The 12,864-nt window shown below is 43.0% G+C and overlaps 1 protein-coding gene across 7 annotated transcripts in view; it reads right to left on the bottom strand.

Annotated features, from left to right (window-relative positions):
• The window catches only part of macf1a (microtubule actin crosslinking factor 1a), a 230,951-nt gene that overhangs the window by 197,948 nt on the left and 20,139 nt on the right, over positions 1 to 12,864 (bottom strand). Inside the window, exons 1-2 of one of the 7 annotated variants that reach the window (XM_054605482.1) lie at positions 10,913 to 11,468; positions 10,463 to 10,782 (exon numbers count right to left, since the gene is read on the bottom strand). The exons of the other annotated variants lie outside the window; for them this stretch is intronic. Coding sequence (XP_054461457.1) covers positions 10,463 to 10,556 — 94 coding nt within the window. The 5' untranslated portion in view covers positions 10,557 to 10,782; positions 10,913 to 11,468. Of the gene's footprint in view, positions 1 to 10,462; positions 10,783 to 10,912; positions 11,469 to 12,864 lie in introns of those variants that run through there. 7 annotated transcript variants of the gene reach the window in all.

The following is a 12,864-nucleotide window of genomic DNA, read 5'->3' as shown; positions in this document are numbered from 1 at the left end:
CACACACACACACACACACACACACACACACACACACACACACACACACACACACACACACACACACACACACACACACACACACACACACACACACACACACACACACACACACACACACACACACACACACACACACACACCTTCCTTGCAGTGTTTCCTGTGTGTGTGTTTGTGTGTACCTGCTCAGTGGCCCAGCTCCAGTGTGTGACCCAGTGTCCCACAGTGAGTGTGCAGTCAGCTGAGAGTCACACAGGCTGAAGGAACTGGAGCAGATTAAAAGTCACCCTGCCCCTCTCGCAGTCACAAGCCAGGGTCCACACTCACGGCCACTCAGCCAGTCCTTTCATCTGACCAGATTTGAGGGGGACACCCATCCAATAGGACTGGACTGACAGTTCACACAGTTATTAGTGGGCCTGGATGAAAAAAAAAAAAAAAAAAAGGCTCTGTGTGTGTGTGTGTGTGTGAGTGTGAGTGTGAGTGTGAGTGTGAGTGTGTGTGTGTGTGTGTGTGTGTGTGTGTGTGTGTGTGTGTGTGTGTGTGTGTGTAGCATGTAGACTCCTGTAGATAACTTGTTTTTCCCTACTCTGAAATAAGGTACTGACTTGGAGGAAGTAGTGAAGAAATCTGGAATTGACCCCTTGCTAAGCCCCACCCCCTTGGTGCTACTCCGTCAAGCTGTCAGAGCTACGTTACCATGGAGCCCACACTGCAATTAACTGCACTCCCGAAGAAATATTTTTAATTTTTTTTGGGGGGGGGGGGACGACAACAACAAAGTGATTTCAGAAGAGCAGACAGAAGGATCTACAATATGTCTTGAAGGATACATCCAGGATGTTAAACTGATCCGGGTTCACATGTGTACATGAATACATGCACCGCCAAATCAGTGATTGTTTTAATTCAAGAAACTTCGTAAAGTTGCGGTCGAGCTGTAGGAGCAGCAAGTTAACATTTAAATAAAATCAGTCCGTTGTTTCTCCTCCAGCTATTCATCTCTCTCATGCCCCCTCTCTCTCTCTTCTCCTGCTCTTTCTTGCTAAAAGTAACATTTGCTAAAACTTTATTTTGCATGTTTCAACAACTCAGCATGACTCAAAACCAGTCAGAACATCATCATTAGCTGCCCTGGGCGTCAACAGACACCACCACGGCTGACGCCTTTCTCCTGACTACTGTAGAGATGTGTGGACCAGACTAATTTAGAACAGAAGACAGAAGAAAAGCCAAATATGAGATTCTTCAACTGAGCTTTAAAACATTGTTTTTCCAAATGCCTTTGCATGCCCCTGATAAAACTGGATTTGAAACCTGGTTTTCAGCCATGTGGAATGTGTTTCTTGCAGACATACAAATGAAGACGGTCTCCTTTAGCATCCCATCCCTCAGCATTCAATCTCACTGAGCTAGAGACTGACTGAGCAACAAACAGTATATCTGACTGACAGCATGATGGAGAGACAAGGGGAGGTATAGATTTACCTTCTTTCACAGACAGCAGCTTCCTGCTTTCATTAGAAAATTAAAAGTGGAGACGCTGAGGAGGTGAAGGAGCCTTAGGTTAAGAAGGAAGGCTCTTCGATTAAGTATAATGGACATGAACAAGCAGACACGGGTAGAGATAAGAATAAAGAACAGTGTAATGAAAAGAAGTGTAGAGAAAGAAAAGGGACGAGGTTTAGACACAAAGGAGAGTCAGAGAAGGAGGTCCATCCTGAAGTACAGAATAGCCATCAGCGTCTTAGCCTCTCCTCGAAGTGAAGGCCAACGAGACAGAAGAGAGCTCCAGATAATCTGTGAATCAGCACCAAAAGAATATTTGAACACTTCTCAGACTCACTTCAGCAGGGATCGGAAAAAGGATTGCAGAGAGAGAAAAAAAATAAAAGAGAGAGAGGATGCAGTATAGCCTTCAGACAGATGATGCCCTATAGGGGACTACGTGCACGCTCGTGTGTGTGTGTATCCAGCAGTGTGCAATCGATGCTCACTGCAGACTATCCACTGTCCCCTATATTGCTTTTAGAGCAGGGTCCATGATTCATTTATTTACTGTCTCCCTCCGTCGTCTTACTTCATCTTGACAGCGCTGCTGCATTTCACACAAACAATACCTCTTTTGTCCACTTTGGGGCCGCCAAAATCATCACAAAATGAAAGTTCCTCATAGTAGCTTTAAGTGCAAAGCTAAGCAATTTCAAAGAAAGTGTAAACCACCATGAGTTACATGGTTTAAAAAAACTCGACCCACATAGCGTGCCGATGCATATAATGCTGCACACCCACATACACACCCTAACATGCTTGGGCAACCGCTGTGACAGGCTCAGCTTCCTGTCATGAGAAATATAAGATTAAGACCACAGCATCAGGAGATATGACCACAAGAGACGGCAACTTTGTACAACAAGACATGGCTCACAATCAGCCTGGTAGGAACATACATCCACCCTTCTGTTTTTGTAAAAGATCTCCATCCACATTGAGACACACTGAGCCAATACAGATCACCTCTGGGTTTTTTTTCAGATTCTTTCAGCATGCAAACAACAAAACTGCTACACGACAAACTTCTGGTAAGAGATCCGGTAACTCTCTACAGTCTCTACAGTTTTCATTTTTGTTGTTACAAAAGGTGAACTGTATTTCCTGCACCAAGACGTACATCAAACTCCTGTTTTGTGACCCTCGTCTGACAAAAGAAACATTAATACAGAACAATGACGAGGGCTGTACAGCGTAACTGGCTTTTGGGTAAGCGGTGTTAGAAAGTTGGCTTATTAACTTTAATGACTACACAGCCTCTAGCAAAATCAGAGCAGTCATGTGTCATTTTCCTCCAAAAGCTGTTACGCCTCCATCTGAAAAAGAAGTGCAGGTATTTTCAAATGCATCCTCTCTATTCTTTTTTTTTTTTTAAGTGTGAACTCAACGGAGAGATAAAGATGTCCAGTCAAAATGTAGCCTCAGACTGGATGTGACTGTGTGTGTGACTGACTGTGTGTGTGTGTGTGTGTGTGACTGTGACTGTGTGTGTGTGTGTGTGTGTGTGTGTGTGTGTGTGTGTGTGTGTGTGTGTGTGTGTGTGTGTGTGTGTGTGTGTGTGAGAGACAAAGGTCAAAGCCACAGCAGTGTGTTCCTTCCTCATTTTCCTTGCAGAGTCTTAATATCGATTCAAGTCATGGCACAGCTTCAAGGATCCAGCAGAGCGCGCACACACAGTGATGTCATGCATGCCAACATCTACTGATATCCTTGACCTATTTTTATTTTCCCTTCAAATGGATGCAGACCCTTCCCCCTCCCTTTTCCAGCGATTAACATTAAAACATCCGGGATGCACCAGCTGAGATGGAAACAAACTCCCCTCTGAGTCCAAACTCTGAGAGAAAACTTTTTAAAAAGATGTGTGTCTGGCCACACAGTGTTCAACTGTTACAGTCTGTCATGAATACAGGCCCTGTGTGCTGCTGACAGAAGAGAGGGCCACACACACACACACACACACACACACACACACACACACACACACACACACACACACACACACACACACACACACACACACACACACACACACACACACACACACACACACACACACACACACACACACACACTAGCTGGCTGCAGCCTGCACAACCATTCAACTCTATTTTCTCCCTGTTACACGCACACACAATGAGGCTCATTGATTATTTTACTAAAAATCAGCTGGGGTGCTGGTTATGTAAGAACCCTGAGGGCTAAAGAGGGGCGCGGACGGGGGGGGGGGCTGAGAAAAGGAGGGGGAGCTCACAGATTTACTGCACATGGAGATAAAATGTGGAGAATGTAAGAAAGTATGCAGTATTTTTCCATTCAGCTCATATACAGACAGTAGCTGGGCGTTACTATGAGTGAGTTATTTCTCTGTTTACATTCTTTGTTATGATTTATTATTCATGCACTCACTGTAAATATGTCTGACACTATGAAAATGAGCATTGCAAATGTGTGTTTTCAACGCATTAATAAGAAGCATTTTATCCCAGCAGTGGGGGGCTACCCTGCAGAGCCTACACATAATCTCCTCCCGAAGGCCTCCACCACCTCTCCTCCTCCTACTGACAGAAATTGCTAAAGATTTCAAGCTCGGTCAGCGTTTGGTTTTCCCTGCCGACACGGTCAGGTGCTACCGGAGCACGTGACCAAACGGGAAGCAACGGGGGAAGAGCAGGGAGGGGAGGGTGGAGGGAGGGAAAGAAGAGGAGGAAGAGAAAAGAATTAAGAGGTAATGAAATAAGCAAAGTGAGAAAGTGAGGAAAATGCAGAAGTGAGTGAGGGTGATGGAAAGAAATCAATAGCAAGATGGGAAATGAAGACAGAGAAAGGGCAGATGAAACAACTATTGGTAGCAGAGGGGAGCAACAGCAAGATTGTTTCATTATTTTACGAGTTTCATTACAAAAGGCAATAACCACCTTGTGAAAATAAATTATTCTACTACAGTAAAGTAACTGACGATGGAAATAGAATTCAGCGATTTAAGACCTTAAACATCCATAACTGAAGCGTGATGTAAGAGTGTAGATGAAAAAGACTGATAAAGGTTTGATTAGGGACACACAGAGAGATTGTGCTGGATGATTTAGGAGGAGGAGGAGGAGGTGGAGGAGTAATCTACCGTGAGAGGAGAGCAGGAGTGAGGGAGTTTGAGGGGAGAAAAACTAGGCCACGTGGAAAAATCCAGCTGTAATGATCCGACTGCAGGGACACGCTGACGGCTCGCATGTCTGCCTCTCTGCTCTCTCCATGTCTATCTTCATCTCTTTCTCTCCTCTCCATCCACTTCAGTTGGTTTGTGTTCTATTCTACATTCTGTCTCCTTTCTACTTCCCAATCTCCTAAGTCCACTTTTAGCTCTGTCTCCATCTCCTCTCCTTTTTATTTCCTCCGGTGTCAGAGATCACTCGCTCAATAACCGATTGCGGAAGCAGACGCATTTCCACTTTTTGCCCGTCATCTAGTGTCGACATGTCAGGGTCTAATTCTACCACTTAAGAGGCTCACATTAGCACAGAGGCGTGACATTTCTCAGGCAGAGGTAAGACTGGACACATGACGGAGAGGTTGATGTTAAAGATGGCATGTTCTAAGCAGACAGATACACTTTAATAGGATTCACGAGGCGCTTGGAAAAGCACAAGCAGCCTTTGTATGCACACTCTGTGTCAGAGAGGAAGGTACAGACACACTGACAGAGATCTGGAGCGACAGGAAGAGCAGCCCTAACACTTCCTGTGTCCCGTGGAACTGCAGGGACATCGGCCGACAACTCAGCTCCAAACCCTTCCTGATAGTCTGTGCACTTCCTGTCTCTATTTCTGGGTCACTGGAGTCAGCAACAGTTGGAATAATTTAACATTACTGTACATTCACTTTCAGGAGAACCGTATTACCATCATTAGACCATTCTTTTTTAATATGAATTATTTAAAAGGCTGTTGACTTCAGAAATAGGATGCAAACGCCAGTATTGAAGCACAAACAATTACTTGATTAATCAATAAGTCGATCGCCAGAAAATGAATTGCCAACTATCACGATGATAGATTATTCATTGATCTGAGTACCAGCTAAATGAATAAGCATATTTTCCTCTGTCTTATGTCATTGCAAATTGAATATCATTGGGTTCTGGACTATTAGTTAGATGAAACATGCTATTTGAAAATGTCATCTTTGAAATTTGTATTAATTCTTTTTTGAAATTCTGTACCATTTTATAGACAAACAATTAACAGAGAAGCTTTATCTGTTATAAATTAAACAGTCCTTTGCAGCCCCCTCAAGCATGCTTACTGCAACAGTAGGTCTGGCCCTCAGCACTGAGGTGGGATAGTTTGCAGGTCAGAGTGAGGGAGGTGAAGCCAAATACTCTGGACTTGTTTGTTTGCAAACGGTAACATCACATGAGAGAATGCCCTAATCTTTTGTTTGAACAGTACAATCATCTTAAAGGAGCCACAATGTGTCTGTCAGCATGCGTTTAAATATCCGTGTGAGCGTATGTGCAGCATGAGCCTGTGTGACTGTGTCCAGATATTCATTAAAAGAGCGCGTTGTGAACTGATGTGCGACTTTAAAACATGAATCCACAGAGAACAGAGAGTCCTTTAGCTTAGAGGGTCAACACACACTCAGCGCAGCAGGAGGACGAGCTGACAGTCAGGGCCAGCACACTGATGAGTTAGAGGTGTCAAGTATACAGAGAGACCACCGTGATGCCAACTCTGAACCCTTCTGACTACACACAAGCACACACACGCGATGCCAGATAAAGCTGACTCAGTTTGATGTAGAGTTTACTGTGAAAGACTATGTTTGGCAAAACTGATTTTTATCTATACAATACAAACGTTATGTACCCTGACAATACACCAGTGTATGTAATTGCTCACTTAAATGTGTCTCTGAGATACACACACATGCAGACACAGCTCTGTCTCCTAAAAATCACTTTGCAATGCAACAAAACTGCCTTGTGAACTTAGTTTTGAAGGAAACGTATTTTATGTGAATTTCATTTTACGAATCATAAACTGCGACTGTAATCAGGGAGAAAAACCCGTTTCCCTCAATACGTAATTGAAAGTACAGTTTAGTTGTATGTGAATTGTAGAAACAAGGCGGCCAGAAAGCACACACACATTTTCTTGTGTCTATATTTGTAAAGGGCAAGGTAACTGTTGGCTGTTGGCTTCCTGACCATCTTGTTCTTCTTAGTGTCCAATTGTTCGGTTTACTGCCGGGTTTCCTGGCTTATATTTGTCTCTGAAGGGATTTTTATGGACCCTTGTATAGCTGTAATGTTTGCAGCACGTTTAAGCTGCTCTTAAGCTTATGTCAATGTTATTATACTCATCCAATTAGGATTGCTAAGAATAAAAAATAAAAATAAAAAACAGCAGAGGAGCAGAAATCCATACTGCGTTGCTTGCTGCAGAAAATAATTACGGAGCTTCAGGGGTAAATATAATGTTGGACTGAACCATCTGGTTTTCCACTGACTCAGGTCCAGGTGTTTTTCCATAAGTTACCCTGTCGCTGTTGCTTTAGATATCCTGTCATTGTTACACAGCAGTTACACACAAGCAAACAGCCCACCACCCACTGTGAATTATTCAAGCTGTATCCAGTGTCCCAACTCCGGTTTCAGCCACAAGCCACGCGGCCAAAGCCGTACGCCAAGTTCACATTTCTGCGTCTTTTCTTCCTCACAACGGCCACAAGTGGCTCGCACACAGCTGACAGAGTGGGGGAAACTAGCACACACACACACACACACACACACACACACACACACACACACACACACACACACACACACACACACACACACACACACACACGGAGCGAAAGACAGAGGAAGAGGAGCAAAAGAAACATTAGACAGTGACATACTGCAGCACAGGTCCTATTGTGCTGGAGTGACTCCAGAGGACACAGAGCTGGTCCTATTGGGTTACAGCCTCATTATAGCACCGACGAAGGAGGCGAGACGTGATGGTGATGTTGACCGAGCAGAGAGGTATAAACCTGCAGCCTCACTTTCTCCTACTTTCCACACTGAAACTCAACAAAAATAGACCCATTTACAAACTCATAACTGTCCAATACCACTTATTCCTCCAGCCAATTCTACACGTGTAGAATCACTTAACCAACTTCACTGTTAGTCCACAGATAATGTGTCGATCAGTTGACCATTTATGGTGATTATCTATCAAGCTACAGCTTCATGAACACAGATTTACCAAAACGTTTTATTGGATATGTGTTGTTGGTTTTTTTTTTCTGCTCAACGGAGCAATGTGAAGACTGTACCGCGTGATCTGGTGTCTTGTGGTATGTATTCGCCATCACTCAATCAATAACTGATCGTGAAATGAATAGCTGGTTGTAGACATAATTCATGGCAATACTAAAACACCTGTAATGATTCTGAAGAGCTACAGAAGTTAAAGATTCAATAATTTTGTTTCGATTTACTTAATATATATTTACTTATGTAAATAAACTATTTTTTTGAAGCAGATAAATACATACATACCAAGGATGAGTGATATGTCAAAAATCTTCTATCATGGTATAAGTCATGTTATGTTTTGATGACAACATCAAATAACCACATGGTAAAGCCTATTTTTGTATACTCCTGATGTATACTTAATACAAAATAAGACAAAAATACATAATTATTTCCAGTTATGTAGTGACGGTACCGTTATGTAACTGATGGTAACATGCATGCACACAAATAAAGAGCAACCAGAGCAAGACCATAGTTTGATTTCATTACACTGGGCTGTTATAATAAGCAGAATTCTTAACAATGAGTTTATATGTGCTTGTTATTATCAAATTAGACAATGTAATTTTAACGATGCCACTGAAAGAAGATAAATTATTATATGGAATTACCCCCTAGCCTTAATGCATACTATGTAGATGGGACATAGAGGCCTGTGTGGTCTTGTCATTCCAGTACGACATGTACTGGTTCTAATGAAACAGCATGAGATCTGAGTCTATCCACGCACAAAGATTACCAAAGCAACTTCCTATGCATTGATTGCACCTGTCGAATAAAAAAGGACCAGCAGTTGGAATGTAGCCATCAACAATGCCAGACTTGGATTACTGACCTATGATCAGTTCTGTGTTAAAAATTAAATGTGTTTATGTCCCCTTCCTTGAATCACCACCTAATGTCTTATTTTTAAGCTGGGACTTTAGCATTGAAATTGAAGGGGGATGCAATCAACAAATGGCCCTTTAATAGAGAGCAATCATTCACCACAGGCCTGAGAAATGGACTCGCATGCTGAAGCAAACCCAGTCTTAATTGACAGAGCTCTGGCATGTGTGTAAGTGTGTGTGTGTGTGCGTGCATGTGTGAGCAAGATAGAAATAAAGGAAGTCCTGCCTCCTGAGGATCTTTACCACCTTTAGAGTCATTTTAACATTAATGCCAGACATTTAAATGTACATCCCTGTTTGCTGATTAAAATACAGACTTGGGTCTAACAGCATCTGTTTTAACCAGCTTGAGTTATGAACAGTTTTTAATCAAAGGAAAGTATTGAAGACTCTTCTGTTATTTATACTCTGCCATGCCTGAAGCCTGCTGCAGCAAAAAAAAAAAAATTGGGCCAAAGAGCCTCGAGTGATGCGTTCTGCTGGAGATACAGATAAGACGTCTGCATATTTTGTCCTAGATGTATTCCAGATATGGCCACGTGTTTTCACTTTCCTTCAACAGAAGGCTTATTTCAGAGCCAGAGAAGCAGGAGAGCGTTGCCATAACAACGAGGCTACAAACTGTCAATTAAACCCTCTCCCAAAGGGCTTCTTCCTCTGGGGTTATACGTTTGTTGTACAGATACTTTATGTTGGAGGATATAAGAACTGCCCATATATATATATATATCCCATGTTGCCTTTACCCACCTGTCTCACGCACATGTTTGGACGGCAACACGTACCATCTAAGTCCCTAAGCCCAAGGAGTTTAGTTTCATTATAATAATCAATAATTTAAAAGCCACCTCCTTTTCATCAGCGCCAGCAGCACAGATGTGACCTGAGTCTATTGGCTGTCCGCACCCCCATCCTCTCCCACACACACACACACTCTCCATCCCCCCCTTCTAGTCAATTTCAGTGGAGGCATTCATTTTTAAAGCGCCCCTGTCACTGGGATTATAAAACAGCAAGGCTCAATGCTGGAGGTAACGCCACTGCTTTAGGGGGGGAACAATAAGAGAGAGGCACCACTTTGTTTGAGTTTGGAACTCATCTTAACGTGTTGTTGTTTGTTGTTTTTTTTAACCCAACCAAGTCAAACTTTTCCACTGACTTGCAGAGCAGCAGCTTTCATATTTACAGGACAAACAGAGAACACAAGGCGAAACATGAGGCTGTGTGTGGAGATTTCACTGGGACTTCATGGAACCTGCTTCCTCTGGTGTCTCAGAAGGTAGTCAGGGCATACAAAGTGCACTATACCCAGTGTCCAATACAGATGGAGGCCAGTATATGTGGCAGGCCTTGCTTTGTTTATCCAAAATATCAACAATGAAACAATCCAGATTATGAAACTGGCAGCCTGGGCTGGCTGTCTGCCAGGAGATCAACTTCCAGACACGCACTGTGCCCCATGTTTTAAGTCTTTTTAGCGCCTTCCTTTTCATCTTCTGACAGAAAATGCCAACATTCCTATAATATTCCCAGAGGGACAGTATGAACCGGCGACAGAGAGTTAAGCTGGGACTTTAGCAAATGGTTTGTTTATTTTGGGTTTAGCTATGATACTTAAGACTTCGCATTGATATTTCTATTTAATGCATTCTCCTAAAGAATATTAATATTATGGACACTTTACAACAAGTCTTCCCTTTTCCCCCTTTACCTTTATATCTCTCCAGCACATCCTCGTACGCCTGGGCGAATTCCTTCTCCTGCGAATGGTTTGTCGGCAGTAGTCCTGGTATGAACCCGGCCATGGTGGCTCTGCAAGCCGGCCTGGGAGTGGAGAGGGGTCGGCCTGCAGACTACCGCAGTGACCCGGCCCGCTCTGCTGTGCGATGAGCCCCCAGCTCCGGCTCCTTCCTCTCTTCGGCGTCCAATTCAACAGCACCTTGCGTGAAACTAATGAATCCGATGCATTGACGCACACTAAACGCCTCCTAGCTCACTTCCAAGCAGGGTTAGATAATCCTTGGGGGGATACTTAAGAGAATAAAAAAGGACAACAAAAGCCTGAAGTAAGCGCGTTTTTTTATGAAAAAGTAGAACATTAAAGACGCGAGTGTCTCGTTAAATGAGGGTTACATACACATACACACTATCTATCCATTACCGCGGTGTGCGGGTGTGTGCGGGAACACACAGTGGCATCACTCGGTGTGTTTGTCTGCGACCAGTCCCCCCTTGAATATCGGCTTCCACCCGGCGACTGCTGCTTTTTTGTGCCTCCCGTGTGTCTATGAGGGAATCAATCCTCCACACCCCAGCTGACTGTCCCTAGAAGGGGGGGGGGAGTGTGTCTGTTTCCGTCCCCAAAATCGGCGGAGCTCCAGGCGAAACCGTATCCGGGCTCCTCTGGCTTCCTATCCCAGGCTGTGTCGGCGTCCTGTGGATCCGAGGCGAGCCGCCTGATCTCCCAGCATGCTTCCCAGCCGTAATGGCCGCTTCAATCCAAGGCTTTGCGGTCTCTGCCTCCGTGTGAATGTGTATATGTACGTTTCTCCCTCTCTCCGTCTCTCTCTCCCTGTTCTGCTCAGGTTTCTGGGTTTTCCCTGCAGTGGCTGTCTTCCATCCCTCTCTACCGGCCACGCCAGGAACCTCCGCCACAGGAATTTTCAAGAGCCGGTGGGGAAGAAGAGCGAGCTGACGCGACTGTCGGGTGAAATGGAGCCGGAGCGCCCCCAGATGGTGGGCACTGCCCGGTGACAGAAACCACAAAAACCCCTTGGCAGGCCAGAAATAATAACTACTAACAGGAATATAGCTTTAAATTCTACTGTATCATATATTAAACCAATTCACACACGTAATTCGTCATTATCAACAAGTCAAACTCGTTATGTTACACCGCGGGAAATGGCGGTTGGAGTCCTGCTCTAACCTCTAAAAGTGGAAATTCATTAATCCATTAAAAAGTGAGCAAAGAAGACGGTGTTCGGCCTTTGTATTTGGCGTCTTAAATTATGGTAGCATATGAGGAAAAACTTTAAATTATTTTATTATTTCAGAGAGCCAAAGTTGATGAACGATGTGCAATCCAATATGGTGGTTCCAGTTAACGGCTGCGAAGATAGATTCATTTTATAATTGATGGTGGCTGTGACAATGTTACTGAACTATTAAGCCTAGCCCATTACATTTCTACACATCGGTGATAACTTACAAGCAACCCCTCAAAAATGAAGGGAGAAATATAACACATGTACAGTTGTAATGGGCATGGTTTGAATCCCTTTCCAATGGTGGAAGAAGTAATCCGATATTTTACTTGAGTATGATTTTACAAATAAAAGTCCTGCATTCAAAATTTTACTCAAGCAAAGGTACAAAAGTAGCAGCATCAAAATATACTATATACAAAAATAAAAAGTAGGCCTACAAACCAAATCAAAATGTTATATATCATATTACTTGACTATAATTAGTGCTGCATTAATGTGTTAATCACTTTAATGTTGCAGCTGGTAAATGTGGAGCTGATTTGAATTACTTCTACTGCTGGGTAGTTTAACCTATAGGCCATATAATATGTTGGAATTTATTTGTTTATTTATATTTTATATATATGTGTGATGTAAGTAGTAACTAAAAGCTGTCAAAGGAATGAAGTGGAGCACAAAGTACAATATTTGCCTCCAAATGCAATAGAGTGAAAGTTCAAATGTAGCATAAACTGGAAATAAAGTATAAGTACCTCAAAATTGTAGGTTACTGCAGTACTGGCAAAAATACACTCAGTTACAACCCACTTCAAAGCAACATTAATTTGTTCTGAGTGATCGCTTTTATCCTATGATGAAGTAATGCATAGGCAACTCCATTACAATTAACTTTGCAATGTAAAATTGGCAAAAATAATGACAAACCACTGGACAGAAAGCAAATAACATCCTAAATAAACCACATCTGATCAAGTAACTTTCTTATGCAAAGTTATCAAATCTAACAGCAGCCCAATACATTTCATATAATACGAGACAGAATATGAACAGAGGCCTTTCACAACTCTGAACATTGAGCCTGTGTGTAAGGGATGTGTGAGCTAAATGAATGGAGCACAGTGCC

The sequence above is a fragment of the Anoplopoma fimbria genome, chromosome 10, assembly GCF_027596085.1.
Source record: "Anoplopoma fimbria isolate UVic2021 breed Golden Eagle Sablefish chromosome 10, Afim_UVic_2022, whole genome shotgun sequence".
Classification (NCBI taxonomy): Eukaryota; Metazoa; Chordata; class Actinopteri; order Perciformes; family Anoplopomatidae; genus Anoplopoma; species Anoplopoma fimbria.
Note: the sequence above shows the minus strand (reverse complement) of the source record. Positions and strands in the feature narration are given on the sequence as shown.